The 25,829-nt window shown below is 42.7% G+C and overlaps 1 protein-coding gene across 4 annotated transcripts in view; it reads right to left on the bottom strand.

Annotated features, from left to right (window-relative positions):
• Positions 1 to 422: 422 nt before the first annotated feature.
• The window catches only part of EMILIN2 (elastin microfibril interfacer 2), a 52,707-nt gene continuing 27,300 nt past the window's right edge, over positions 423 to 25,829 (bottom strand). The window contains exons 5-9 of one of the 4 annotated variants that reach the window (XM_048840383.2): positions 11,977 to 12,126; positions 10,872 to 10,910; positions 10,630 to 10,679; positions 4,242 to 4,376; positions 694 to 829 (exon numbers count right to left, since the gene is read on the bottom strand). In XM_048840383.2, coding sequence (XP_048696340.2) covers positions 4,272 to 4,376; positions 10,630 to 10,679; positions 10,872 to 10,910; positions 11,977 to 12,126 — 344 coding nt within the window. In that variant the 3' untranslated portion in view covers positions 694 to 829; positions 4,242 to 4,271. Of the gene's footprint in view, positions 830 to 4,241; positions 4,377 to 10,629; positions 10,680 to 10,871; positions 10,911 to 11,814; positions 12,127 to 25,829 lie in introns of all 4 variants that reach the window. The other 3 variants (XM_048840382.2, XM_048840381.2, XM_048840380.2) reach the window with 3 other exon arrangements.

Here is a 25,829-nt window from a genome sequence, read left to right as displayed (position 1 = left end):
TGCTGAACCAAAGAACAGTTGCTCAGATACTAAACAACCCAATATCTGGGCAGAAAGCAGGTCAGTCCTATGTAATTATCACTTCCTCATCTCTGCACGAGTGGAAACATGAAAGTAGCAGAGCAGAGGACAAGAATTGTAGGATTTCAAATTACCAGGTTTAGGATTATGGAACTGATGGTGATACGGGGGAGGGGGGGATGGAAATTGGCAAATTGTTTATTAAGGAGTAATAAAAGAGCAAATTAGAGAGCTACCTATGCAGGCTGGGTACAAATTTACTGTTTGTACAGCTTGGGGGAAGGAGTTAGTTTAACTGTTGTAAACATGCCTTTTACAGTGGCAGTACTTAAAAGTCTTGTGGGGGGGGGGGGAGGCAGAGTTAAATACGGATCATAAACCCACCACTCAAATCAAGTATATAAAATGAATATATTAAAGCTTCAAATTTTATTTCTTCTGAATATCTTACCCTTCTTTTCACGAGGAATCTAGACATGAGCAATGGAAGGATAAAGAAGAACTCCACTAAATGTGGAGTACATTTCATCAGAGTCAGAGTAGGCCAGCTTGCCCCCAGTAACTACAATGTTTACTTCATCTCCTGCTTTCAGGTGAAGAACTAGATGGAATGTTCCAGCACCACCACAGGTTCGTTTCCTTGATCGTGGTTTGTGATACTCAAGCAGTTCTCTTCTATAGCCAGCTGTGTGAAGCTGAGCAACGCTTGCATTGGCGACAGACAGCACTGCTTCTACATACTCATCCCTTTCAGGAGCAAGGACAGCGGTGATCAGATAGCGCCCTTCATAAGGAGATGTGAAGATGCCTGCAAAGACATTTAATTAGTTTTACTGATTGAAAACTCTCCCGTGCAGTAGGAATAATGACATTCATTTTAAAACTACAAAAGTTATCCACTTGCTCATAACCCAGATCTCTGAATAAGCACTGTAGAGGAAGGAAAATAAAGGCCCATTTGATATAGAAATCTCACCACCCTCTGCTCTATCTGATGTCTTTCTTGGGCTGACAAGAGGCAGTTATTCCATAGCATGTGGATTTAAAGTGGAATAGTTATTCCAAATGACACCCATGTGTAGACAAGCCCTCAGGCTTTGTCTGGAGCAGGATTTCAATTTGTGGTGTTTGCTCATATTATCTACCCTGATATCATTACCACCCCCTAAAACTCTAGCCAGCACAAAGTAATAGTTCTGTACTGTGTGCCAAAGTTGATCGAGTCAAACAGTCGGGGGGCAGCCTAAGTAGGGTGGGCATCCAGAAAAATGTGGAAATCAAGGTTAGGGGAAAAAAATTGAGTCTGGGCATGGAGGACAGGTGCCCACCCCCCAGCTGGTGGCAAAAAGGAAGGAATGGAGGATTAGATCTATAAAGGGACTTCGGCATTATAACATTCAGCACCGGTGGGGGTTGAGGAGTGGAGAATGGGCACATGCACCAAGGGAGATGAGAATTGGGAAACTAGGAGCATGCTACACCCATGGGGACTTAAGCTCAGGACTAGGTAAGGGTATAGTGCTGACCTTGGCAAGTTTAATTGCCTCTTAGCAAAACTAAAGTGCCTCATCTTCACTGAGTTTTTACCTCAGAATAGCTCTCACAGTTCCCCTGAGCTTAAAAATACATCTTTTTGCATCAGTAAAGACAAGGCCTGTGGGAACTGGCAGGTTCACTACCTTCAACCTCAGCCTGGACCAGTCCACACAAGAGGTCCACTTCCTAGACACTACAGTGCTAATAAGCGATGGTCACATAAACACCACCCTATACTGGAAACCTACTGACAGCTATACTTGCCTTCATCCAGACCACATCACACAATCCATTGTCTACAGCCAAGCTCTAAGATACAACCGCATTTGCTCCGATCCCTCAGACACACACCTACAGAATCTCTATCAAGCGTTCTTAAAACTGCAATACCCACCCGCTGAAGTGAAGAAACACAGAGCCAGAAGGGTACTGAAAAGTCACCTACTACAAGACAGGCCCAACAAAGAAAGTAACAGAACACCACTAGCCGTCACCTACAGCCCCCAACTAAAACCTCTCCAGCACATCATCAAGGATCTACAACCTGTCCTGAAGGATGATCCCTCACTCTCACAGATCTTGGGAGACAGGCTAATCCTCGCTTACAGACAGCCCCCCAACCTGAAGCAAATACTCACCAGCAACTACACACAACAAACACCAACCCAGGAACCAAACCCTGCTACACACCCCAGTGCCAACTCTGTACACATATCTATTCAAGAGACACCATCATAGGACCTAACCACATCAGCCACACCATCAAGGGCTCATTCACCTGCACATCTACCAATGTGATATGTGCCAGCAATGCCCCTCTGCCATGTACATTGGCCAAACTGGACAGTCTCTACGCAAAAGAATAAATGGACACAAATCTGACATCAGGAATTATAACATTCAAAAACCAGTCGGAGAACATTTCAATCTCTTTGGTCACTCAATAACAGACCTAAAAGTGGCAATTCTTCAACAAAAAAAACCTTCAAAAAACAGACTCCAAGATGCATTCAAGACTCCAAGACTCTTAGAAGATGCAGAACAGGAAACTATCAGATTGGGAGTGGTTGGGTCATTACAAAACCTAAACTTAACTTCCTCAATACTAATTTCTCCCTACTATTACGCACACCTTCTTGTCAACTGTCTGTAATAGGCCATTCTCTTACCTTCAAAAGTTATTTTTCCTCCCTTGGTATCCTGCTGTTAATTGATTTATCTCATCAGACTGACCTCACACTTGGTAAAGCAACCCCCCATCCTTTCATGTATTTATACCTGCTCCTGTATTTTCACTCCATGCATCCGATGAAGTGGGTTCTAGCCCATGAAAGCTCATGCCCAAGTAAATTTGTTAGTCTGTATCAGCAAAAACAACGAGGAATCCTTGTGGCACCTTGGAGACTAACACAGCTACCACGCTGAAACCTGTTAATATGCCAGAGGCTCACAGTATTCAGACTAGGTGATGATGGGAAAGGAGAAGAATATAACCATTGAGATGAACGGTTTCAGAGTAACAGCCGTGTTAGTCTGTATTCGCAAAAAGAAAAGGAGTACTTTTGGCACCTTAGAGACTAACCAATTTATATGAGCATAAACTTTCGTGAGCCAAAGCTCACTTCATCGGATGCATCTGATGAAATGAGCTGTAGCTCATAAAAGCTTACGCTCAAATAAATTGGTTAGTCTCTAAGGTGCCACAAGTACTCCTTTTCTCATTGAGATGAAGTTTCACCACTCATCTGCATGCCTCCTGGGGTATGCAGTGGCAGTTGCAAATGTCATGAAGCTTTCAAAAGAGGAAGGCAGGCAAGGGAATGCCTCAACCACTCCTGGGGCAAAGGGGGACTCTAAATTCCTCCTTCACCCACTTCTCCCTCATCTGCGGTAAAGGCTCTGGGATTTGCCATCAGCCTCTCCTGGGCACAAGTAGTGTACAGAGCCATGGCCTCCAGCTGGTACCTGCACTTCTCACAGCCCCTCAGTTTCCACTTTCCTATAACCCTCCAAAGGTACCTACATCTAGAGGAGCCAGGAACTAGTGGCTGAGGCGCAACTACCTGTGTCCAGGGAACTCCATCCTTTGCCCCCGAAAGGGTCCTTCAGTCATGTCCCCCTCACAACCACCAATTTCTCAAGCAACAAAGGAAATTCACTAACCAAAAACATTGTTAAAGGGAAATTAATGTTGCTAAGCAGGGCCTTGTACGCTTCCAGAACATAGAAACTGGTACCCATAAACACATCTCTAAGAGATAGAAAACCAGGAAATGTAGAATTACAGTCATGCCTCCCATATCCTTAACTCTGCTCCGTCCCCTAATCCCTGCTGTGAGGAGTCATGGAGATTACAGAGATGGCAGGGGTGTTTAAATTTTCTGCTGCCAACTTTCATGTTCTGGAAGGATACAAGGCTCTGCTAAGTAACCTGAATTCCCTATAACAAAGCCTTTTTGTGAATGTATAGATACTTGCACTTAAAGGCTGGATCATCCTCCAGTGTCAGTGTGTGACAGGTAGTTTTAACCAAGGTGTGTCTGATTTATACTATAGAACAATGTATTTTGTTTCTCCAGCACAAGCACCCTGGTAACACTTAAGATAATCTAATAATGTCTCTATCCCATGATATTGCCCAACCAGCTTCCCAGCTCCCCTGTATGTCCCTTTTTGGCTATTACCTGTGTTAGGATTATAATAGTCTCCATCATTCACAAGCACTTTGTTAAAATGGACCACGCCTGCGTCACTGGGAAAAGGCTTCTGGGTAAGACCAGCCGAAAAAGACACCAGAGAGGTGGCAGCAGCAGTAGGTCCTAGAATGGGGAAGAGAACAGAATCCAGAGCCAATCAGAATACAGATGTTGCCTTTTACTTTTGGTGCTTATAGTAGAGTGAGTTTGTTTGTGGTCTTGCACACACATTGTTTTCTGTCAATCTGGAGAGGCTGGCATGAGTGCCACTGGGTCATTTTCCAATTACCTCACCACAAAAGGACCGAGAGCCATAATGTTTCCTCCCATATTACAACCCACCCACGAGCAGCAGAAGAGCTTGGCAACTGGGTTCACCTACCAGAGTGTTCTTTAACACATGCTCCTCTTGAGAAGAAGGGTCTGCAAGACGAATGGCCTACAGTGCCATGAGAGTGTTGCCATAGACTTCACTGGGGCCAGGATTTCAACTCAGGTGTTTCATGCTGCTTTCTGAGCTCCCTTCTTCAGGAGCTATGCCGCCGCTGGCTGCTCCTGCCTGAATAATCCCTGCCAACTGTGTGCCATACTCTTCCTGAACTGGAGTTTTCTCATCTTAATCCTTCAGCCCGATTCCCTCAGCTTTGCCTGGTTCATCTTCCTGGCTGATATCCTTATTCACTTCTCCAGTCAGTGATAATGCCCTGCTCCTTTGCATGGTTTGTGCTTCCTCTCAGAAGATCATTCTCCACTACTGGACCAGCACAACAGCTCTCAAAGACTACCTCTGGTCTGGTTTCTCTTAGACACTCTGCACTAATGCTCTTTGGATTAACATTCCTATCTTTACAAAGATCTTACAGCTGAAATTGCTTCAGATTTTCATATTTCCCTAGTACAGCATCCACGCAGAGTTTTAACTACACGATACAAAAGAGAAATAGGAAAAAAAAAGACAACTGGGTTTTTTAGTAGGTAGTGAGTGGAAGAAGGTAATGCAGCCAATCCCACTCATACCTAATACCTTTCAAATCACTCAAGTCTGTCAGTGGCTCTCACAGTAGCATTTGGAGAGGTCGAACATGACCTCTTGCAAGGTCTCCACTGTGTGCCATTACCTACCAATTCTGTTCTTCCCCACAAGATTGAAGTTATTTTCTCTGTCTGAGTTTCAGCTTTGAAAACTCAGTATCTCAAATAAAAGCATGTTGCATTGTGGAACTACAAAAATAGAAAGAAAAGCATAAATAAAAATGTAGGTAACACGTGCTTTATTGCTACAGATAGGCAGGCAGTACAGTTTGTTAGCCAGGGTTCTCATATGCAAGAAAGTCCTTTGGTCAGTTTCAGAGTGATGTGCAAGTTAACATTCTGTATGCTCCTGTAAGTTAGACTCTGGTAGGGCTAATTACACCTACTGATATGGAAATGCATGGGGATCTAAGTTGATGTAATTTGTATGCTGAGGAGTCATAAGATAGTGGAGTTAAAATATTGGGGTGACCTAATTTAGCTTCCATCTGCTCCTGCTGCACTCCTCTCTTCTGGCTTTTTAGCATGTAAGTTACAGGACCTATGACTCCTCAAGACTCAATGGACTGTATTCAGAGATGAAATAGAATCCCACAACCAACACACCACACTACACTTCACACACAATTTCCTCTTCCCTCCCCCACGGAAAAGATGACAGAGAAAAATCATGGTGGCTAGCTGCCTAACCCTGCCCCCGCCCCCCACTGCCACCTGAATGGCCCCCCCACATACACACAGCTGGAGGAGCCCCGACCCTTCCCTCCCACCCATGATCAGCCCAAGCTGCTCCAGCTCTCCAGCTGCGCCTCCCCTCCTGAGACTCCAAGCCACCCCATTCTTCCTGAAGAACCTGAGCTTTTAATCATATTAATAAGCAAAAACTTCCCTCATGCAAACCACCAAAATTTGCAACTGGGAGTTCACTGACAGCAGCTGCACCGGGGAGGCTTAGCCTCCCCTGGCCTATTATACCCACCGCCCATGGAAAGCATGAACCAAGATGTTCATCAAACTGCTTAATGCATCGGAAGGCACTCAGATACTACAATGATGAGGATAGTATAAGAACATGTATAGAACAGTATAGAAAAGGAAGCAGAAGTCTGTAAGTTACATGTCAGTCAGTGTGTGAGAGTCTGTCTGAGTCTATGGAAGTGTAACTTACTCCCTTTCAGATGGTGGGTCCTGGAAGGATGAAGTTACATATCATAGACTCTCTTAGATTCACCTCTGAAATTGCCCCTAAGTCAGTCTAGGGGCTTGTCTACACGGCATGGCAAAGCGTGCCAGAGCAGTGTTATATTAATGTGGACTAGGTATCTTTTGCACTGCGCCAGTAGTGTCTACCCAGGGCAGTTAGAGCACAGCACATTAGTGTTTTTTACAACTCACACCGCTGTACTGCACCTTGCTGGTGCCATGCAGACAAGTCATAAATAGTTTGAGGGAAGTCAGGTGGTATAAAGCGCTGTAGCTCCTCTGAAGTCAATGAAGGTACATTGATTTACGTCAACTGAAGGTCTGGCCCTGAGGTGTGTCAGGCTGTTTGTTTGTTTGCAACACTTGCCACTGAAGTCTGGCCCCCAAAAACACTCTCTCTGCTTAGTTTAATTAGGTTTCTCCCCTAGATCTGTTAAAGGACAAGATGCAAGCGAATTTATGTTCTTCCAAATCCCATCTTTGAGTTCAAGGTGAGAGAATGCTCACTGTGTCACCTACTTACTGGTCCCCTTAAATATCCACGTCGCCTACCCAATTCCTCTTCAAATATCACATACCTAGACATCAGCCAATTTCAGCAATTTTTAAAACAACATCTTTGCAACAAGCTTTTGTGAATTGAGCTCTTCCCTCGAGCCTAACAAGTAAACACAAACAGTAAATGGCTAACGGTGCAAAGGAAAATACAGAGAAATTATTTATCTTAGGCTCACAGATTTAATACAAGCGAATGCAAACCAGAGTATTGTCACCATCATTGGTGAGAAGAAAAAGTTCTAAAGTGATGGATAGAAACCAGACACGGTCGTAGAATTTACGGCAAGAAAGGACCACTAGTAGTTCATCTAGACTGCCCTTCCATATATCACAGGCTACCACCACCCAGCACCCGCACACCAACATTAAACCAAAGTATTACAGCCCAAAGGATAGTATAAGAACAGTGAAACTCTAGTATAAGTATGCAATCTTCACAAACTGTGTTAATGAAGACTGTGGACAGGGAAGCGTGAGAGGAAATAGTTAAGGCATAGGACTGAGAATCAGAAGATCCAAGTCCTGTTCCTGGCTCAGTCCTTGACTTGCTGTGCGACTTAGGGCTCTTACAAGCTCTCTCATCAATTCCCAATCCTATTTGCCATGGCCTGTGTCTGAAATTTTCTCAACCCCTAATGAGCAAAGATTCTAAGAAAATGGCTCCAGACTCCATAAAATTCTAGTATGTCAGTTTTATCTGCTGCTGCTATTTCTGTCAACAATGATTTAACTAAAATTGTTCTGTAGAGAGAGAGAGATTAGGAGGATCCACTTTGATCCGGTGTCATTTAATCTTTCTTTGTTTCAGCTCCTTTGCCTGTAAAATACAGCTAACATTTACTTCCTTACCTCATAAATGAACTATAAGATTTAATTCATTAACATCTGTAAAATACTTGAAGAGCTTTGGATAAGAAGTGCAAAGCATTATTTTCTTGGATTTTTTAAATTTTTATTGAACTACAGGTGAACTTGAACTTTAGCCGTTAGTTGTATGTCAGTGGCTATTCCTGAACTTGAAGAGGTTAGATGAAATTCTGTGATACAGAAAATATGGAAATTATCACCCAAGAAGAGGATAAGACCAGTCCAGGGGATTGGAGCAGAGCCATCAACTCGGCACTTATAACACTTCCAAAACTGTAGAAACTATACAGGAGAAGAAAGAGTGCTGGGTGGGATGGTCTAGTAATCTAAGGCTTGAAAAGCCTCTTGTTTTGGGAAGCACACATTCAAATACAAGAAGGGTCAGCTCAGCCCTATATTCTTTTGAGAGAGAAACTCAGAACATAAAATTGATGGGATGTGCATCTTTGGATGAGAAATTAAAAATGGGGGTCCTGCTCTGCATGGATGTTAAAGATTTGATGACACCTAGCAGGGGTTCTCAAACTTCATTGGGCCACCCTTCTGACAACAAAAATTACTACATGACCCCACGAGGGGGGACCGAAGCCTGAGCCTGCCCAAGCCTCACTGCCCCAGGTGGGGGGAGGGAGGGGCAAAACCCAAGCCCCACTGCCCTGGGTGTGGAGGGGGCCCAAGCCCAAGCGCTTCAGCCTCAGGTGGGGGGCCTGTAACCTGAGCCCCACCACACAGGGCTGAATCCCTCAGGCTTTGACCCCAGGTGGTGGGACTCGGGCCCCGGCTCTGGGCCCCAGCAAGTCTAAAGTCAGCCCTGGCAACAGCTGTTTTGAGGGGGCTAATTGCTATTCGCTGCCTTTCAGTGATGTTTGTATGTGTACACTGCAATACTAACTACCAGGGTGCATCCTCAGCTCTTATAAACGATCACAGCTCCACTGACATCAGCTGAGGATCTACACCAAGGTTTTTATATCATGTTCATCACTGTGTTATATGAGTGCATCTGATATCTGAGTTTGTGAGGCACTTTGAGATGGAGGCTGTTACATATTGGGTGTGTATATATAATGTAAATAATACAATTATTTTCAGTTTTACTAATTATAGTCTAGGGCAATTAAGAAAAAGCATAGAGATTTAGCAAAGGAAATCTCTTTACTAAATATTCCTCTCTAGCTGGGAGATTGGGCGGTGTCTATTTCCTTTAATATATTTCCGGAGTGCAAATAATGGCTGCCACAATAAAACACTGTTTACGTATCTCAACATCATTAACATTTAAAGAATATTATACTGTTGTGTTTCATACAATTTAACCATCAGCCAGTGAAAATACTGTTGTCTATAAAATGCAAATACAGGTACAAAGGAAAAAAACACTGTGAGAGTAGGATCTTAATACGTATGTCTAGACATTTATCATGGCTTTTGTTGACACCAATACTTTTTTTCTTTATTTCTTATCCCTTTCCAGGACCCTAACCGATTGCTGCTTGTTCCCACCCCCACACTTCCCAAATACAAAGCCTCCTCTAAGGCTACATTAAGTTTCTAATCTGTTAGTTTTAACCTCAAGATTGTAGCATGAACTCTTACAATTGTCTTCATGTCAATTCCCAGACCAATTTGTCATGCCTTGTCTCTGCAATTTTCTTAGCCCCAGAGAACAGAGTCCTAAGAAAGTGCCTTCAGAGGCCATAAAATTCTAATGTTTCATTTTTAATCTGTTGCTGACATTTCTTCAAACAAGAATTTGATTAAATCATTCTCTGTGAAGAGAGTGTAGGAGGATCCATTTGATCCAGGGTAAGAATATTCATTGCTTAGATATAAAAAGGGCTAAACTAAAAGATTTTTTTTAAAGGCTGTAGGGTAGTCAGATCACCTAGCAAACTAATATTTGGGCTAATCAAACTAATAATTCATTTATTGAAAGGTTTACACTTTTTGTAATCCAAATGTATTGGTGTATAGTGATGCACAGAAAGTACAACAGTTCAAATAAACGAAACTAGTTTATTTAACTAAACACTCCGATATAGTGCTTGGAACCTAGACATGCAACACTGAGAACCTGTAAGTTAAAATGAATATAAACAAAAGTGAAATTAGTTTCATTTATTTATTTATTTCTCTCCTCTTGGACAATGAAAGTTAAAGTGAACAAAGGGCATAAACAATGAAAAGTAAACTGGATTTTTTAAATAATCTAAAGTATTCTTGGTAAAATAGGTAAGCAATGTGCTTGTTTAAAATAGGATAATTAAGTCAACAATAGTGTTGCAAACTGAAGTTTGTGATATTTGGTGTTTTTATTAAAGCTCCAGCTTCTAGAGTCATATGATTATGTAAGCATCTCAGTTTTCATTTGAAAAGAAAAATATAAGTTATTAGCCCTGAGGGTTGCAGAAAAAAGTATGAAAAAATTAACCCTTAAAGGCTCAAAAACCAGAAGGCAAATAAAAAGAACCCCCAAATTATTATTTTTTAAAAATCAGATTTTTACCATCTCCATGAAACGAGTGTTTGATTTTTTTGGGCTTGACTCATTATTTTTGAACACTTGGGGTTGGCAGGACAGTATTAGAGTCCCTTTAAAGTTAAGGCTAAAATCCTGAAAATGACCCATAATTTTCAGTTAGTTCTCTCAGTAGTGACTTTCCAGGCAGTGAAAGAAAAAATTAAAATATATGTTAAGTGCCACTTTCTCCATTACCTTCTCATACTCCACATGCCCTGTGCATCCTCCGGGCCAGGACAGGAGTGCTAGTGTGAATAAAAAGGGGAGAAAGCTATCATCCCTGGTGGTTGTCCCTTTCCAGTATAAAGAGATCAGAACTGTGCTTGTGCCCTAAAAGCGTTCACATTCTTGCTCTTCAATTTCACCCTACTAGAATTTTCTATTTATGAAATAAGTGAATATTTGTTCAAAGAATTCCTATATAGCAACTGGATTACCTTGCGAGTCTGTAGAAGGTGGAGAAGATTTTGGATACCCTACAAAACAAAAGAAGTTATATTACACACTGAATAAGAGTACAACATAGTCTAAATATCACAACAGTTTAGTAATATTTTCTTTTTATCAATCAGCAACTCATTTAAACAAGTGCACAGTATCAGAAGGCAGAAACTCGTACCACTAAGACTGTTAAAAAAACGGTAGCAGCCATAGCAAAGGGGACCATGTTCCTCATTACAGTGCATCGGCTCTGTTGTGTGTACTGTGGCAAAACAGGTTATTTTAAGCTACCCTAGTGGTACGTATTTCAGAGTAGCAGCCGTGTTACTCCTGTTCTTTTTGCGAATACAGACTACTTGTGGCACCTTAGAGACTAACAAATTGATCTGAGTGTAAGCTTTCGTGAGCTACAGCTCACTTCATCGGATGCACGACTGAGGACTACACAGCAATCGTACTGAGATTATGCTTGGTGCAGCTTTGGCTGGGGAGGCGAAGTTAGCTTGAGGCCTTCTTTCTGTCTCCTCTGGTCCTGTTGCCAGCTGCGGCCAAAATAGACATCATACAAATTAAATTAGCCAAAGGCTGTTCTCAGATAACAACTCTAACATATGCCAGTTAAGCATCATTTCATATCCTGCAGGGGACTGGCAAAGTGCATCACACTCCAGTTCTGCCACCTTCTATCCTGTAGCCAGCCCCAATATGTCCCGTGCACCCACGACAGCTTTAATGTCACTTTGTGGGAAGAGTAACAAACTCACTGCTGGAATCTGACAGCTCAGCTTGTCTTACTGATTGATAAAAGGCCCTGCTAGTCTAGCATCTTAGCAGAGCTATGTGTTGTTCTATACTTCAACATAACGTAAGTCCGGAAACACTGACTTTGGGGTCTAATATTATAAAGTGATCACTTGGATAACATTTCAGTCTGCTCACCTGGTGCTCCTGCATATCCTTCAGCTATGGGCATGGTATACTGACCATCTATGCCTTTAGGCCGTCCACTTCCTGACATTACAACTGTGCCAGGAGGACCAGCCTGTCCAGTCTCCATAATGATCCCAGTTGATCCAGGCAAAAGTGGTAAAGCGGATGAACCTGGTAATGATGGTTGTAGTGGAGTTCTTGGTTGTGATGGCTGAAGAGGGGCTCCTTGTTGTGGTGGCTGTATTACTATTCTTGGCTGTGGTGGCTGCAGAGGAGTTCTTTCTTGTGGTATCTGCAGTGGTATTCTTGGTTGATTTTCAGCTAAGTATTGGTAGAGAGAGGAAAGTCAAATATTATCCATCTGAGAAAATTCATAAAACCCATTACATTTATACTTCTGTAAACAAACAATTAAATTGCGAGTTTTTGTTTTTCCTTTCTGAAGATAGAATAATACAAAAAAAATCAATGTTCTTCTGTTTTAAAAACTTTATGACACTGAAGGCAGATCCAGGGTCACAGTTTACTGAAAAATTCATTGTTTGGAAGGGTCATTGTAAAAGGACTTTTCCAGTAGGAGAGCCAGTGTACTGTATGATATCAGTGCCAGACAGTGTTGATGTGATAATAGTTGTGTAGCTGTTCTATTTCAAATCCCTTTTGATTGCATTTACAACATATTTGTAAAAAATTTAGTCCTAACTGAATCTTAGAAATGTAAGGTCTTCCTGAAAGTGAATGTCTGTTATTTGCATGGGGGGTTAATTTTTATATAGATTTAAAAGATAGGAAAGGTGCTAAAAAAAGTTTCTTAGTGCGAAGAACCTTACTCCCAATCCTTGCTCTCCATCAAAAACCTGCCTTATTCATTTTAAGCAATTCCATCTCTATTTGAATTAACCACAGAAGATAACTACTATAATATATACAATTTTACACTTGTCTAAATCCATTGACTTCAGTAAAATTAGATCTGATTTACACTGGTGTCGGTGAGATCAGAACAGGCCCATGAACTACACAGCATGGCAATGTATGTTGAGCTTCCATTTCCTTCTCTTTTTAACATTGTTATACAAAAATCATTAACATCTGAAAGGCAAGGACATTCAAAGTTAAGAATAGTAATTGCCCCTTAACACTGCTCACTGTGTAACATTTTCAAAAGGTCCTAAATTATTTATGAGCTTAAGACTTACTGCAAGTCATTGAGTTTCACATGCTCCTTGGTCTCTTAGTGTATGGATCTGTCTATACTACAACTAAAAACCGGCAGCTGGTCCATGACAGCTCACTGGAGCTCAGGCTAAGGAGCCGTTTAACTGTGATGTGTATGTTTGGGCTTGGGCTGGAGCCAGGGCTCTAGGACCCTACAAGGTAGGAGGAGTTCCAGAGCTCAGGCTGCAGCCTGAGCCCAAACGTCTAGACCTCTATTAAACATCCCTTTAACCTGAGCCCCGTGAGTCTGAATCAGCTGGCACAGGCCAGCCCGGTGTGGCTAACTGCAGCATAGACATTTCCCTAGGTGCGTCTGGAAATTTTACCTATTGTGCCTAAGTTGTACAGTACATATGACACCTAATATTATGCAATGAAGGTGAAATTCAACCCAGTGCAGATGTTGGCAGGATGGTATGATATGTACCTGGCTGTTTTTTTTGTATAGGAACATGTGAAGGCTGCAGGGCAAAAGTATATCATTCTATTGGCTGGCTACAGCGGTAATTACAATGGACATTGTGTGGGTGAAATGTAAAATTTTTGTCTAAATAAATTGGAGATTGCAAATGTATAGACTCCAGCGGTTTGAATCACTCACAAGGCCTTTTACATTGAAGGGGGAAAAAGTAGTATCTACCACAAATTCGAACTCTGGTGAACACAATGAAGAGGTATAGGGTAGTAATAATTTTAGTTTATTAATGTATTTGTAGTACTGACTTAGGCCTTGTCTACGCTACAGGGATAACGTAGCTGGGGTCAATGTAGCTTAGGTAGATTTACTGTGGTGTCTACACTGTGCTGTGTTGACAGGAGACACTCTCCCTTCAATTTACCTTAATCCTCTCATTCTAGGGGACTACTGCAGCCGACTGCGGAGAGTTCTCCGAGTTTGATTTTGCTGGTCTTCCCTAGACCTGCTAAATCGACCTGCCCTTCATTGATTGCAGCAGTGTCGATCCCTGGTAAGTATAGACAGGGCCTTAGTGTTGGTTATTGTTTGCTATTTGTGGTGATCTTCATTTGACAAGTGAGGGAAGTGTACCTCCATTGTTTAGGCCAGTGTGGAAAATGGGAAGAGTTTGTGACAGTGCATGATCAATTCCTAATTACACACTGAGATATGCTGTCTGTAGTCCTGAGTCTCTAACAAATACGCTGGAATTCATAAGTGTTATTTTAGGACTGTTTTAGTAAGAACTTTGCCCTGCAAATGTGACATTTAATTGAAGATGACAGTAATGAGAAATCCTGCATCTTCACTCTTATCTTGGGTGGTTTGTTTCTTATTCTCCATCTCAGAAAAGTAAATTTACCCGTGGCCTTACACTCTTTTGGAAGGTTTATCTAAAAAATTCCATGCTCTCATAGTACCTGCATCATATGATAGCTCCCAATGAAAAAAACTCACTGGCCCTTCCTGGTTGAGTTTTGTAGACTGATACTAAGTTCTAGAACTGTAATGAGAGGGGAAAATTAAAGAACCAGGCACCACAAAGTTTTGCTGAAAGTTACCTAGGTAATTCTATCCACAGGATACAGGATTAAAGAATGGAATATACACTTTTTACTGATTCATATAATATTTTTTTTGCTTTCATCATGACATTAAACTACTGAAAAGTTATACTTTAAAAACTTTTATAAGAGCAAAGGTGAACTGCAAGTGTTTAATTTATTCCTAACTGAATAATACCTGCGTTTGATTTTTAATCTAATGAGGCAGTTGCTAATCTCAGTAACATGGATTTAAATCTGAAGTCCAGGGAGATCAGTAGAGTTACTTCAGATTTGCATTGATATCATTGACAACACAAACTGGCTCAGGAGTTTTATTTCTTGCCTGCATAGGTTTTTCACTTCTTTACCTTCTCTCCTCAGTTTAGTTAAGCTCGCTTTAGGCCTCCAGCCAGGGACACGCAGAATGAATGTGCATGTCTGACTATTCCCCCCCAACACACCCCAAGCTCTTACAATTTAAACCAAAAGCCTTAATACCTTTGTAACAATGTTTGGCCTGGTTCTGTGTGTTTAGTGTGGATATCTATACATTTGAAAATACCCAGGTATACCAACCCCATTTTGGAAAAAACTCATAGGCCAACTATCCAATGTGCGTGTTAGCTGAGAAGCATCACTTTTACGGTTCTGGCAGTTTTCAAATGCCTTTTTGGCCTTTTGTACTGAATTGCATCGTATCATGGCATTGTGCTTTAAAATCACTAGACAAAGACAATAACAGACAGCATATTTTTGGACTGAATATGTATTACTAAACCAAAGAGCGAAGGCAAAATTCCCTGGTGTAACTCCACTGAAGTTATGGTGCAAAATTAGGGATGAATTTGGCCAAATCAGCTTGTATTGTGTTGAGTAGCACATAAAAGAGAAGTATTCCCCATTGTCTACAAAGCAATTGGAAAGGCAAGCAGCAGAGCTTAGACCATTATTATTCTTCAAATTAGAGTCTCCTCAGGGGCACCCTCTTCACCAGCAGTGTTCACAGGGCTTTCTTTAGTATCACCCGCCTAGTCATTCTCAGCTTGCTGACCTCAGATGCCTGTCTAAATTAAGCTGAGGCGAAACACCCCTATCCAAAGCTTAAAATGCCAATTCTTTTTTTCCCTTGCTTTTAAACTCCACTGGTACTTTACTGAGAAAAAATACATTGGGCGGGGGGAGGCCGGGGGTGACAGGTATGTGAAACTCAGGTTGTACTTTGTCATGGTTCTGCTCTTTCTAGCAATGTCATGACTGGCAGATCAGTTCCATTTCCCTAATGATACATTGAGCAGACAAGAACAATGACAGGATGAAATAAACTAGAAACTACGTAGTCAGTGATTCCACTGACAAGAATCAAGAAGAGCTATGACTTCCAAACTCCTGTTGCTGGCAACGGATTTGACAATTGTCACGTTACAAGAGGCTGCCTGGTGTATCTGGCAGAGAATATACTGAAGTTTGTGCCAGAACTCCTATTACCAGTGTTACAGAAAAGTTTTTACCACACGTCCCTAGGTGTAGTAATTTAGGTATACACAAGGTTTCATAAAAAATAACTATAGCAGACTGCTCTTAGCAATTCATATGTTTGAAACCCCTCTTCACAGATAATTACAAAAAGAAATATAAGTGGATTGAAATAGTTGTAATCAAAGCAAACTCAAATCCTGAAGCCATTTTTGGCAGCAGACCACACTTTTTCTGGCTTCAGCAATGAATGGCAAAAATGTATTAACAAGCTACATCTAAAGAAGAGATGATTTTAGTGCCAGTTTTAGTGCAGTATCATTTCAGTAATATGCTTCTCTAAATGCTAAAGTGGCACAGAGGGTTACAGAGGACCTATTTACACATTTTATGGGATTATCTAGTCTACTTATTCATAATGAGCCAAAGCTTGCCCTCTTGCTCAGTCCTAACAGGCAAACTTCATCTGAAGTTCTAAATTACAAAGATTTGACCTGTGGTTTATATACAGTACACACAATAACTTATTACCCTGCAACATTAGTTTAGACTGAGTCATTTAAATGTTCTTGGCTTAAAAAGGCCTGAATATAAAATTTCAAGCCAAAGCAGCCATATTCCTGGCTTCAGACTAATTTGCCTTTGCTCAGTTTAGTTGTCTAATTGGAGCGTGGGAATTCTAAAACAAAACCTTATAGGGTATCCTTGTGTTACCACATTCAAACAACTGTAGAAAGAGAAATGTGTTACTACTCTAGTCTCCCAAACCAAAATGACATCATTTAAATGATACAATATGTTGGCAAATAGTACCTAAATCTAGGTATGAATTTAATATTGATCTATAAGCCAGAACTGAAAAATCACCAGTTCAAAGTATTAAAGGTTTCATAGAAGATATTACAATAAGACTCATCAAAAAGTTAAATCTTAGTGGAATGGGCACATTGATAGAGACACATCTTGTTCCAAAAACAGTATTAATTGCCAAAGGGGAAAAGTACAAGATGTAACTGCCTAGCGGAGCAAGGTTCCGTAACCACTTCCAATGGAGTCCCTCTGTTGCCAAAAGCTTTTTGGAGCTGCAAACATCAAGACTTACTCAGACTGCTGTGCTGGATAGCATTATTTTATTCTGAATCACTCTGGGATGTAAGTATTTGCTTTATGAACCTCTTTGAGGCCACACATATTTGAGGTGAGACGTTACAGTTTTAAATGCTTGTATGTTTAGTCTCTAACAGCTGGGTCACTTCTCAAGGGTCGCTGTAGGTACAGTTTATGGAGACCATATAAAGTGCTATGGAAATATGGGTGTTTTAAGCTTATTTCATGCTTTAAAATACTGCAGTAGATTTAAACAAACATAATCCATGAAGCTGTTGAGAGGTCTGCTTTACATTGCATGGACAAGACTGTGTGTGTGTCTGCAGCAAGGAAAAAATCTTGATCCCTTCTGCATAGCAGGTGCAGTTTCAATATGCATAAGATGGGGCTATAGTCAGGATTGTGTGCAGCAGAAGTGAAGTGGGGGAGGAGCAAGGTGGGCTGGATCAGAGGATCTAGTCATGGGACTGAAGTAGCCACTATAGAGTGGTTCTTCGGCTGTTCCACTGCGTGGGAAGGAAGATTCCTCCCTCTCCTCTCTTGTCTGTTTCATACTCAGCCCAGCTTCTTGTATTTTGGGACAAATCCTTGTGCCCAGCTCAAGCATTATATGTTTTATATAATCAAACAACTCAGGAATCACTGACTTTGAAGATCCCAGTTCACATCCAATGTAAAATCCACCAGCACAGTCCATCTACCAATACCGCAGTAAGACTTCTGTGAAACTCAGTGTAAGTGAACTACAATGAAGGGCTAAGCCTACTCTCCTGGCCGGTACCAATATTTTTGATCTTTATTCTTTCATTAAATTCCAACAATGGATCAATCAGTAGGCAGGCTCACGGCCTCTCAGGAGTATAATAGAGATGCATACTCTAGTTAGATGCTTTGGGAAACACAAATTGTTCAAATGACAAGAAAAAAGCAAGAGAGATATTAATAGGGGTGAGGGATGGCGGTTTTTCTGTATGCAGCAGAATTATAAAAGGTTTTGGGGGGCAAAGGTATGGAACACAAACAATAATCTTGACCCCACTATTCTGGCCACACATTATTGATATTAAATCACACTGGCGGAAATTAGAAAGATTTGGTTGATAACTGAAGTAATGGCAACTTCTTGAGTCACCAGAAGATAATGCTGCTTTGACCAAATGGTGTCAGTGTGTGCATTCCTCTCTCAGGGGGCTTCTAATAAGATGATCACATTTAGACTGAATAACAGAAGGGGGTTTATTTCAGGACATATGTAGTCTATTTTTGGATTTTATATATATCCTTCTCCTTAGAAAATCCCCATTATCTTGTATTTCTATGGGAGCTGGGTCTAATCTGGCACAGAGTTAGGAACTAGGAGTGAAATCCTGACTCTGTTGAAGTCAATGGTAAAACTCCCATTGACGACAATGAAGCCAGAATTTCACCTCCAGGAAGTTTCTTGGAGTTATGAGTCTTCCTTGCATTCTTTGCTTAAATTAGTGGAAATTTGGGGTTGGGATTTCATGTGGGAAGTTCCCAGAAGAGATGGTTATTCACCTTGCCCAGTAACTGTGCTTCTTTGGGATGTGTCCCCTATGGGTGCTCCCCACTCTAGGTCTGCATGCCTCAGATCGGAGATTTTAGGTAATTGTGTCTGTTCTGCCTGCATATGCACCCCCTGCAGCCTCATACGCTGCACCGTGGCTACATATAGCTGCACAGGCAAACCGCCCTCAGTTTCTTCTCTATCCCAGAGCAACGTTGTAAATAACTCCAAAACAGAGGGAAGGAGAGCAGGTAATGGAACACCCACAGGGACGCTCATCTCGAAGAACAACAGTTACTGCACAAGGGGGGAGCAACCGTCTCTTCTTCTTCTTCTTCGAGTAGTAGTAGTCCCTAGGGGACTACTGAGCAGTACTATCTACAGAGGGGTGGGGCTTCAGAGTCGAATCTCAGATTGAAGATAGTACAGTAGAGCCAAACATGGCATCAGAAGCTGAGGCATGAGTAACCGCATAGTTTTCAGGAACAGTATGAATGGAGATCCCAGTTGCGGCTCTCTATATTTCCGTGATGGGAACATTCTTAAGAAAGGCTATTAAAGTAGAGAGGGATCTCGTGGAGTGAGTTAATATTCCAGGAGGAGGTTGACGTTTGGGAGACCAATAGCAGTAGGTAATGCAACCAGATATCCATCATTAGAGTCTGTGCTTGAAAACTGGAGATCTTTTAGTTCTGTCCACAATGGAGAGTAACAATCTGGGAGATTTTCTAAAGGGCCTAGTCCTGCCTAGGTAAAAGGATAATGCTCTCCTGAAACTGAGTGTATGTAATGCCTCATTTCTTTTATCCCAGTGTGGCACAGGATAGAAAACTGGAAGAAGGTAAGTTGGTTCACATAGAAGTCCAAGGATACCTTTGGTAAGAATTTGGGATGTGGTCACAAAGTTACCTTATCCTTAGAAAAGGCTGAGGAGAGGGGGAATATGCCATCAGAGCCCCTCTCTCTCCAACTCTTCAAGCAGAAGTAATGGCTACTAGAACAGTCTGATTTCATAGATGAGTGTAAAAGGTAGGGTGACCATCCATCCTGTTTTTAAACAGGACATTCCCATATTTAAGTCTTCTTGCAGGTGTCCCACTTTTTTTTTTTTTTTTTTGAAAAACGGGCAAATTGTCCTGTATTTTCTGCTCCCGCTGCTGGTCAGCCAGCACAGCCCCAGCCCCATCTTGTTGGTGTGGGCAGGCGGTGGCTGGTCAGTGACAGCACGTGGTGGCCTCAGGCCAGATGGAGAGGCGACAAGAGGCGACATCAGGTAGGAGAAGAGGCAGCCCTGTGTGTGGGGGCGGGGGGCGCCCCCCTATGTGAAACCTAAAGCAGGGGTTCTCAATGGGGGTCTGCAAGCCCTTTAAGGGGGGCCACTGTGCGCCAATGCTGAACCCCAGAGCCTGAGCCCAGCGCCCTCTGCAGGTCTAAAACCCTGATCCCAGCACCATCCGTGGGGCTGAAGCTAGAGCCGTGGGGCTGAATCCCTGATACCCGGCCTTGGGCTGAAGCCAGAGCCGTGGGGCTGAAGCCCCGATCCCCAGTGCTCCCTGGCAGGGGCAGAAGTCCCCTGAGACCATGGGAAGAGTTTGGGGGCACTGGGGATGTTGCCTCCCAAAACTGCAGTGCAAGAGCGGGGCAGTCCAGTGGGCAGCTCCATACCTCCCACAACTCTCTCTCTCCTGCCCCCTGACAAGTGCCAGGCAATGCGGGGCAGCTGCTGCTCTGGTTGGTGCCATAGATCAGGCAGCCATAGTGTTTCCTCTTCTCCTCCTGCTGCTGTTGCAGGGGGTTGATGCTGCTCCTCAGCTTCAAGCTCTCTTTTCTCACGCAGCCGGTAAGAGCTGCAGCGGGAGGGACCTGGCTCCATGGCTGGCAGAGCCCTTGGGGAACAGGGACCACAGGAGAGCCCTCCTGGTACACAGCCCCTAGCTACTCCCTCCCTGCACCCTGAGCTACCCCCTGCCCACACACAGCCCCTAGCTACCCCCTCCCTGCACCCTGAGCTACCCCCCTGCTTGCACATAGCCCCTAGCTTCCCCCTGCCTGCACCCTGAGCTACCCCCCTGCCCGCACACAGCCCCTAGCTACCGGCTCCCTGAGCTGTTTTCAAACTTTTTGAGCTGAGCCTCGCACCTTTGAATTATAGTTTTTAAGTTGTGGCACCGGGATGCGCAACCAAAAGACAGGCTGGGTGGCCTGCTGAGGTGAATCAAGGGCTGGAGCTGGCTTGAGCTCCACTGGCCCCTGCCCCCAAAACAGAAGTCATACTACACCTATGCCCGAGGCCCCTCCCAGCCCAAACCCCCTGAGAACCTCCTTCTGCTGCTGGGCCCTGGCATTTTAAATAGCATGTTCTAATTGATTGTCTTTGAACTCATTTGAATACGAGCAATTTTACCAGGTGTCCCGTATTCAGCACAGGCGAAGATGGTCACCCTAGATTCAAAGGAGGGCCTTTTAAGGCATCTGAGCACCAAGCTGAGGTCCCGTGATAGTGCAGGGCATCTGATTTATGAGAAGATGTTTGCCAATCTCTTCAGAAACCTCCTTGTTGTAGGATAAGCAAAGACAGAAAAACCCTCTACCATATGATGGAAGGCTGTTATAGCTGCCTAGTGCACTCTAACAAAGCTTAGAGACAATCCTGTCATTTTAGCTCTAGGATGTAATCCAGTATAACTAATAATGGAGAGGATGTAGTGAAAGATGTCTTAGATTATACCAGTGATTGAATCTCATCCACTTTTGTACATAGGTATTACGAGTGGATTGTTTCCTACGATGTAACAGCACTCTCGTTACATCCTCAGAACAGTCTGCTTCTAACCCTGTGAACCTTCTATCAGCCATGCCTTGAATTGAAGCAGCTCAAGGTTGGGGTGAAGGATTTGACCGGCACCCTGTGGGAGAAGATGGGGAAAGGTCTGGAGGGTAACTGGTTGACAGACAGAGAGCTGGATGAAGTAAGGGAACCATCTTTGTCTTGGTCACATCAGAACCACTAGAGTAACGCTGGCCTTGTCTTTTCTGATCTTGAATAGCACCATGGATATCGAGAATGTTGGGGGAAATGCATACAGCAGGCCTGAACTCCAAACAAAGGTGAAAGGCTTCCCCTAGGGAGTGATGACCCAGTCCGCCTCTCAAGCAGAACTGGGAGTCTTCTTGCTCTTTGGGGTGGCGAACAGCTCTATCTGCAGGTTGCCCCAACATTGAAATATCCGGTGGAGTGTAATGCAATCTATCTCCCATTTGTGATCTTGTAAGAAAGGCCTGCTGAGGGCATTTGCTGCTGTTTGATATTTTGGGCATCTGATATTTTGTATACCCAGAAAGTAAGCTGCTGAGATAATGATCTGGTTTCGTATGCACCAATTCCAGAGTCTCCTTGCTTCAGCACAGGGGGAAGGTGATCTCGCTCCCCCTCGAAAGTGATATAAAACATTCAGGACAGGTTGTCCAACATTTTCTTCATGTACTTGCCCCTGATTTCTGGAACCAGGAAGTATCTGGAATAAAATCATTTCCCTCTGTATGGCATAGGAGCCATTCAATAGCATCCAAGTTTAGGAGGATGTCTATTTCCTGTCACAGGAGATGCTCATCTTTTAAGGTATGCAGTGACTTGTCATTTTTTTCTGCAAACAGCTTCAATCCATCGAAAGGAAGGTCCCTCAACTGTATTTTGGACTTCCCTCAGAAACCCTGAGAGCTGAAGCCAGGAGGGCCTCCTCATGACTGCCATGGAGATAGAAAGAGCAGCTGTACCAGTGGTGTCCAGGGAGGCCTGCAGAGTTGTTCTTGCCAGCGGCTGACCCTCAGCAATGATTGCCTAAAATCGTTTCCTCTACTCTATTGGAAGATGCTCAATAGTTAGTATGGCTTTATTTCACCATGAGAGCTTGGTAGTTGGTGAACCTAAATTGTAGAGACGTGGATGAATAGGACACTCAGCCAAATAAGAATAAGTCAAGTCGCTGTAGATCTCTATCATAAGGTGATGAGTTAGCATGGTGCTGTCTTCCACATTCTTTCACAGTGTCCACCACAAGGGAGTTGGGTGATGGATACAAAAATAAAAATTCTGAGTCCTTACAGGGAACGTAATTTTTTTTTTGCCCATCCTGTTACAAGTAAGTGGTATTGTGGCCAGGGTTCGCCAAATTATTTTTGCATTGTCTAGCAGGGCGTCATTAATCAGTACATGATGTGGGCAGATGATGTAGTGTGCAGAATGTCTAGCAGCTTATGCTGTGACTCCTTAACCTCCTCAAGTGGAATTTCCAAGGAGTTCTCTTTCCTTTTAATAAGGTCCTGGAATGGTTTAAAAATCACCAACCAGTGATGGTGGAGAAGGTATGGCGGCTTCATCTGGACAGGAGGAAGATATGTTAGAATGGACAAGGAAATCACCCGAAAAGCTCACTTCCTGCTCCTCAGTGATCTCCTCCTGTGGATCAAGCATCCTAGAGAGCGACAGACAGAGAGAGAGAGGCAGGCTGGTGAGGATTGTCTTCTCTCTGGATGACAAAAACACTAGGGGCCCTGGCAATTTGCTGGCAATAAGCCATCCAGAGTTCCAGTATGACCAACGAGGTGGTGCATAGGGCAGGGGTGGAGGCAGCACCCAAGTGTGTCCATACCAACTGCATGGGGCATGTCTCTCACTGGGACATGCGGATTCCTTGGAGGTCTCAGGAAAGAAGTTTCCCTGATAATGGAAGGGAGAGCCCTGAATGGCAATGTGGGAGACTGATGAGAAGTGCCCATCTTCCTCCTCCTCGACACTTGGTAAAGGTGGAGCACTCAGACAGATAGATGGACACTCCAATGTTACCAGGTGAATGTCTGGAGACCAAGAGGTGTTCAATACCAGCAATGGTTTGGTGCCAAAGAGAGGGGATTCAAGTGTTTCTGTTAATGCCAGGTCTTGCAGGAATCAAAACGCTTGTGGTACTGGAGCAATGATTGATACCGATGAAGCAGGTTGGCAGAAGTAACTGTGGCAGAGGGAGCAGTCGGTACCAAAAGTCTTATGTGCTCTGATGAATAGTAGGTGATGGTCTGGTCTTCTGTGGTGCCAAAGTGCTGGGTATCTAGTAGACTCTGTTGGTACCAATTTAGAAGAGCTGGTCGTTTTCTCCCTCCACTCCAATCACCAGATGCTACCAATCTTCTGGAGCAGGAACGCTTAGAGTCCTTGGGTTTACCGGTGTTCATGGTACCTGAGGAACCTACAGCCTTGTCAGTACCGAGTTGGAGACTGGTACGTGCCAAGGCAGGTGTCTGCAACAGAGACTGTTTCTTTGAGGTAGAGTCTTATTTGCTTAAAATAACGGGCTTAAAAACCACTTTCTAGAGTCTTTTTGAGAGGATTCCATAGATTTCTTTTTCAATGCTCTAGAGGAGTGCTGTGCCGAGGAGGTTGAAGTGGTCGACTTGTTGGGAGACCATTGTGTGGGAGGGTCCCCTGGCCAGGGTCAGAAGCCAGTCAGAGTGAGCTCTCCATCATAAGGCGATGTAGCTTAAATCCTGCTTCTTTCTGGCTCTCGATTGTAATGCCAAGCAGAAGTTACACTTTTGGGGAACATGTGACTCCCCAATGCAACGGACACACCAGGAGTACCTGTCAGTGACTGGGATAGCCTCTTGGCACGAAAGGCAGTGTTTAGAACCGGGCATGTCCTTCCAGCATTTAAGTTCCTCTGAGGGGAGGGGGAAAAAAAAAAAACAGGCGAAAGGACAACTGGCCTTATCCTAAACAAATAAAAAAAATTATTACAAAAATTTACTTATTTTATAAAATTACCTCAACTAGCACACACAAAGGAAACACTAAGAACTACCACTAACTAGTAACATATGAGGAAAAAAATACAGTTGAGGTAAGCTCAACTCAGATGCTGCTAAGGCTCTGTTTCAGGCCAAGGCGATTGAGAAGGAGCTGAGGTCAGTTCACCCGCAGAGCTCTACGTAGCCACCGTGCCAGGCACAAGGCTACAGGGGGCACATGCGTGGGCCGAACAGACACTGCTATGTAAAATCTTTGATCTGACGCACATGCACATCTATGGGGAGCACCAATAAGGGCACTACTTGAAGAAGAAAGATTTTTATTTCGGTTATCAAAATACACATTTGTTGCTGTTTAAACAATTAAACATTGTCATTTAAAAAAAAAACAAATTTCCATGCCAATGTGCCTTATCTAGCATTCACAAGCCTCCCTTCTTTACTTAATTATCCTGTACTTACATGAAAATAACTTCAGAGTAAAAGACTGTAAAGCTAACGCAAAGAAAAGTTCAACAATTACATTTTAAATCCTAATATCAGTGAATAATGAAATTGTGCTTTCCTTGATTTAAAGTTATAGCATAATCAATCCATTTTAATATCAAATTTATCAGTTATGTATGAAGCATAAAAATAAAATAAATGCTAGGTGTTTCGCAACAAATTGAAGAGTGCAAATTTCACAATACAGTCAACTTTTTAATCACGGTAACAAAGACAGGAACTCAAATGTTCTTCAGTAAACTCAGCTTCTTCATAAAACTATACACCATCAGAGTCTTAGTCCAGATCTTCAGCTAGTGTAAAATGACATAGCTCCATATAAATCAATGGACCAGTACTGAATTACACGACCTGCGAATCTCATTTGTTTAAAAAGAAACCTTAGAGTGATATTTAGGAGTAGCCAAATTAGAGATGTATGTCAATTATTTCAAGTCAAAATTCATCTGGCTTTGATTTTTCCTAATTTGTCTTTCACTTCCCCCTCTCCCCGCCCCCCCTCCCCCAAAAAAAGGAGGGAGGTGAATACAATAAAACAAACTGAAGCAATTTTCACTGATGTTCACTACCTAAAACACTCATTTGAAATTCAGCACTCGGGAGAAAAAAAGTACCAAAACATTTGTTTTGTTGCTGCTGCTTTGCTTTTAATCTAAAAGTAAGAGGTAACATTCCTAACATATTCATTGTATTTTTTGAAAACGTGTGCAAAGAGCTTTATATGTAGTTTTGGAAAACAGAACCAAAATTACTATCTTTCTAAAACAAAACAAATGTTTAAATGTAATGTTTTTTGCTCCCCCTTGTTAAGCTGAACTGAGTTAGCTCAGCTCCACTCTCTAAACTTTTCAGTCGAGAAAGCTAGTGAAGAAAATAAAAAGGAAGGTTA

This window comes from Caretta caretta, chromosome 2 (genome assembly GCF_965140235.1).
Source record: "Caretta caretta isolate rCarCar2 chromosome 2, rCarCar1.hap1, whole genome shotgun sequence".
In the NCBI taxonomy this organism is placed as follows: Eukaryota; Metazoa; Chordata; order Testudines; family Cheloniidae; genus Caretta; species Caretta caretta.
This window is presented reverse-complemented; position numbering and strand designations above follow the sequence as displayed.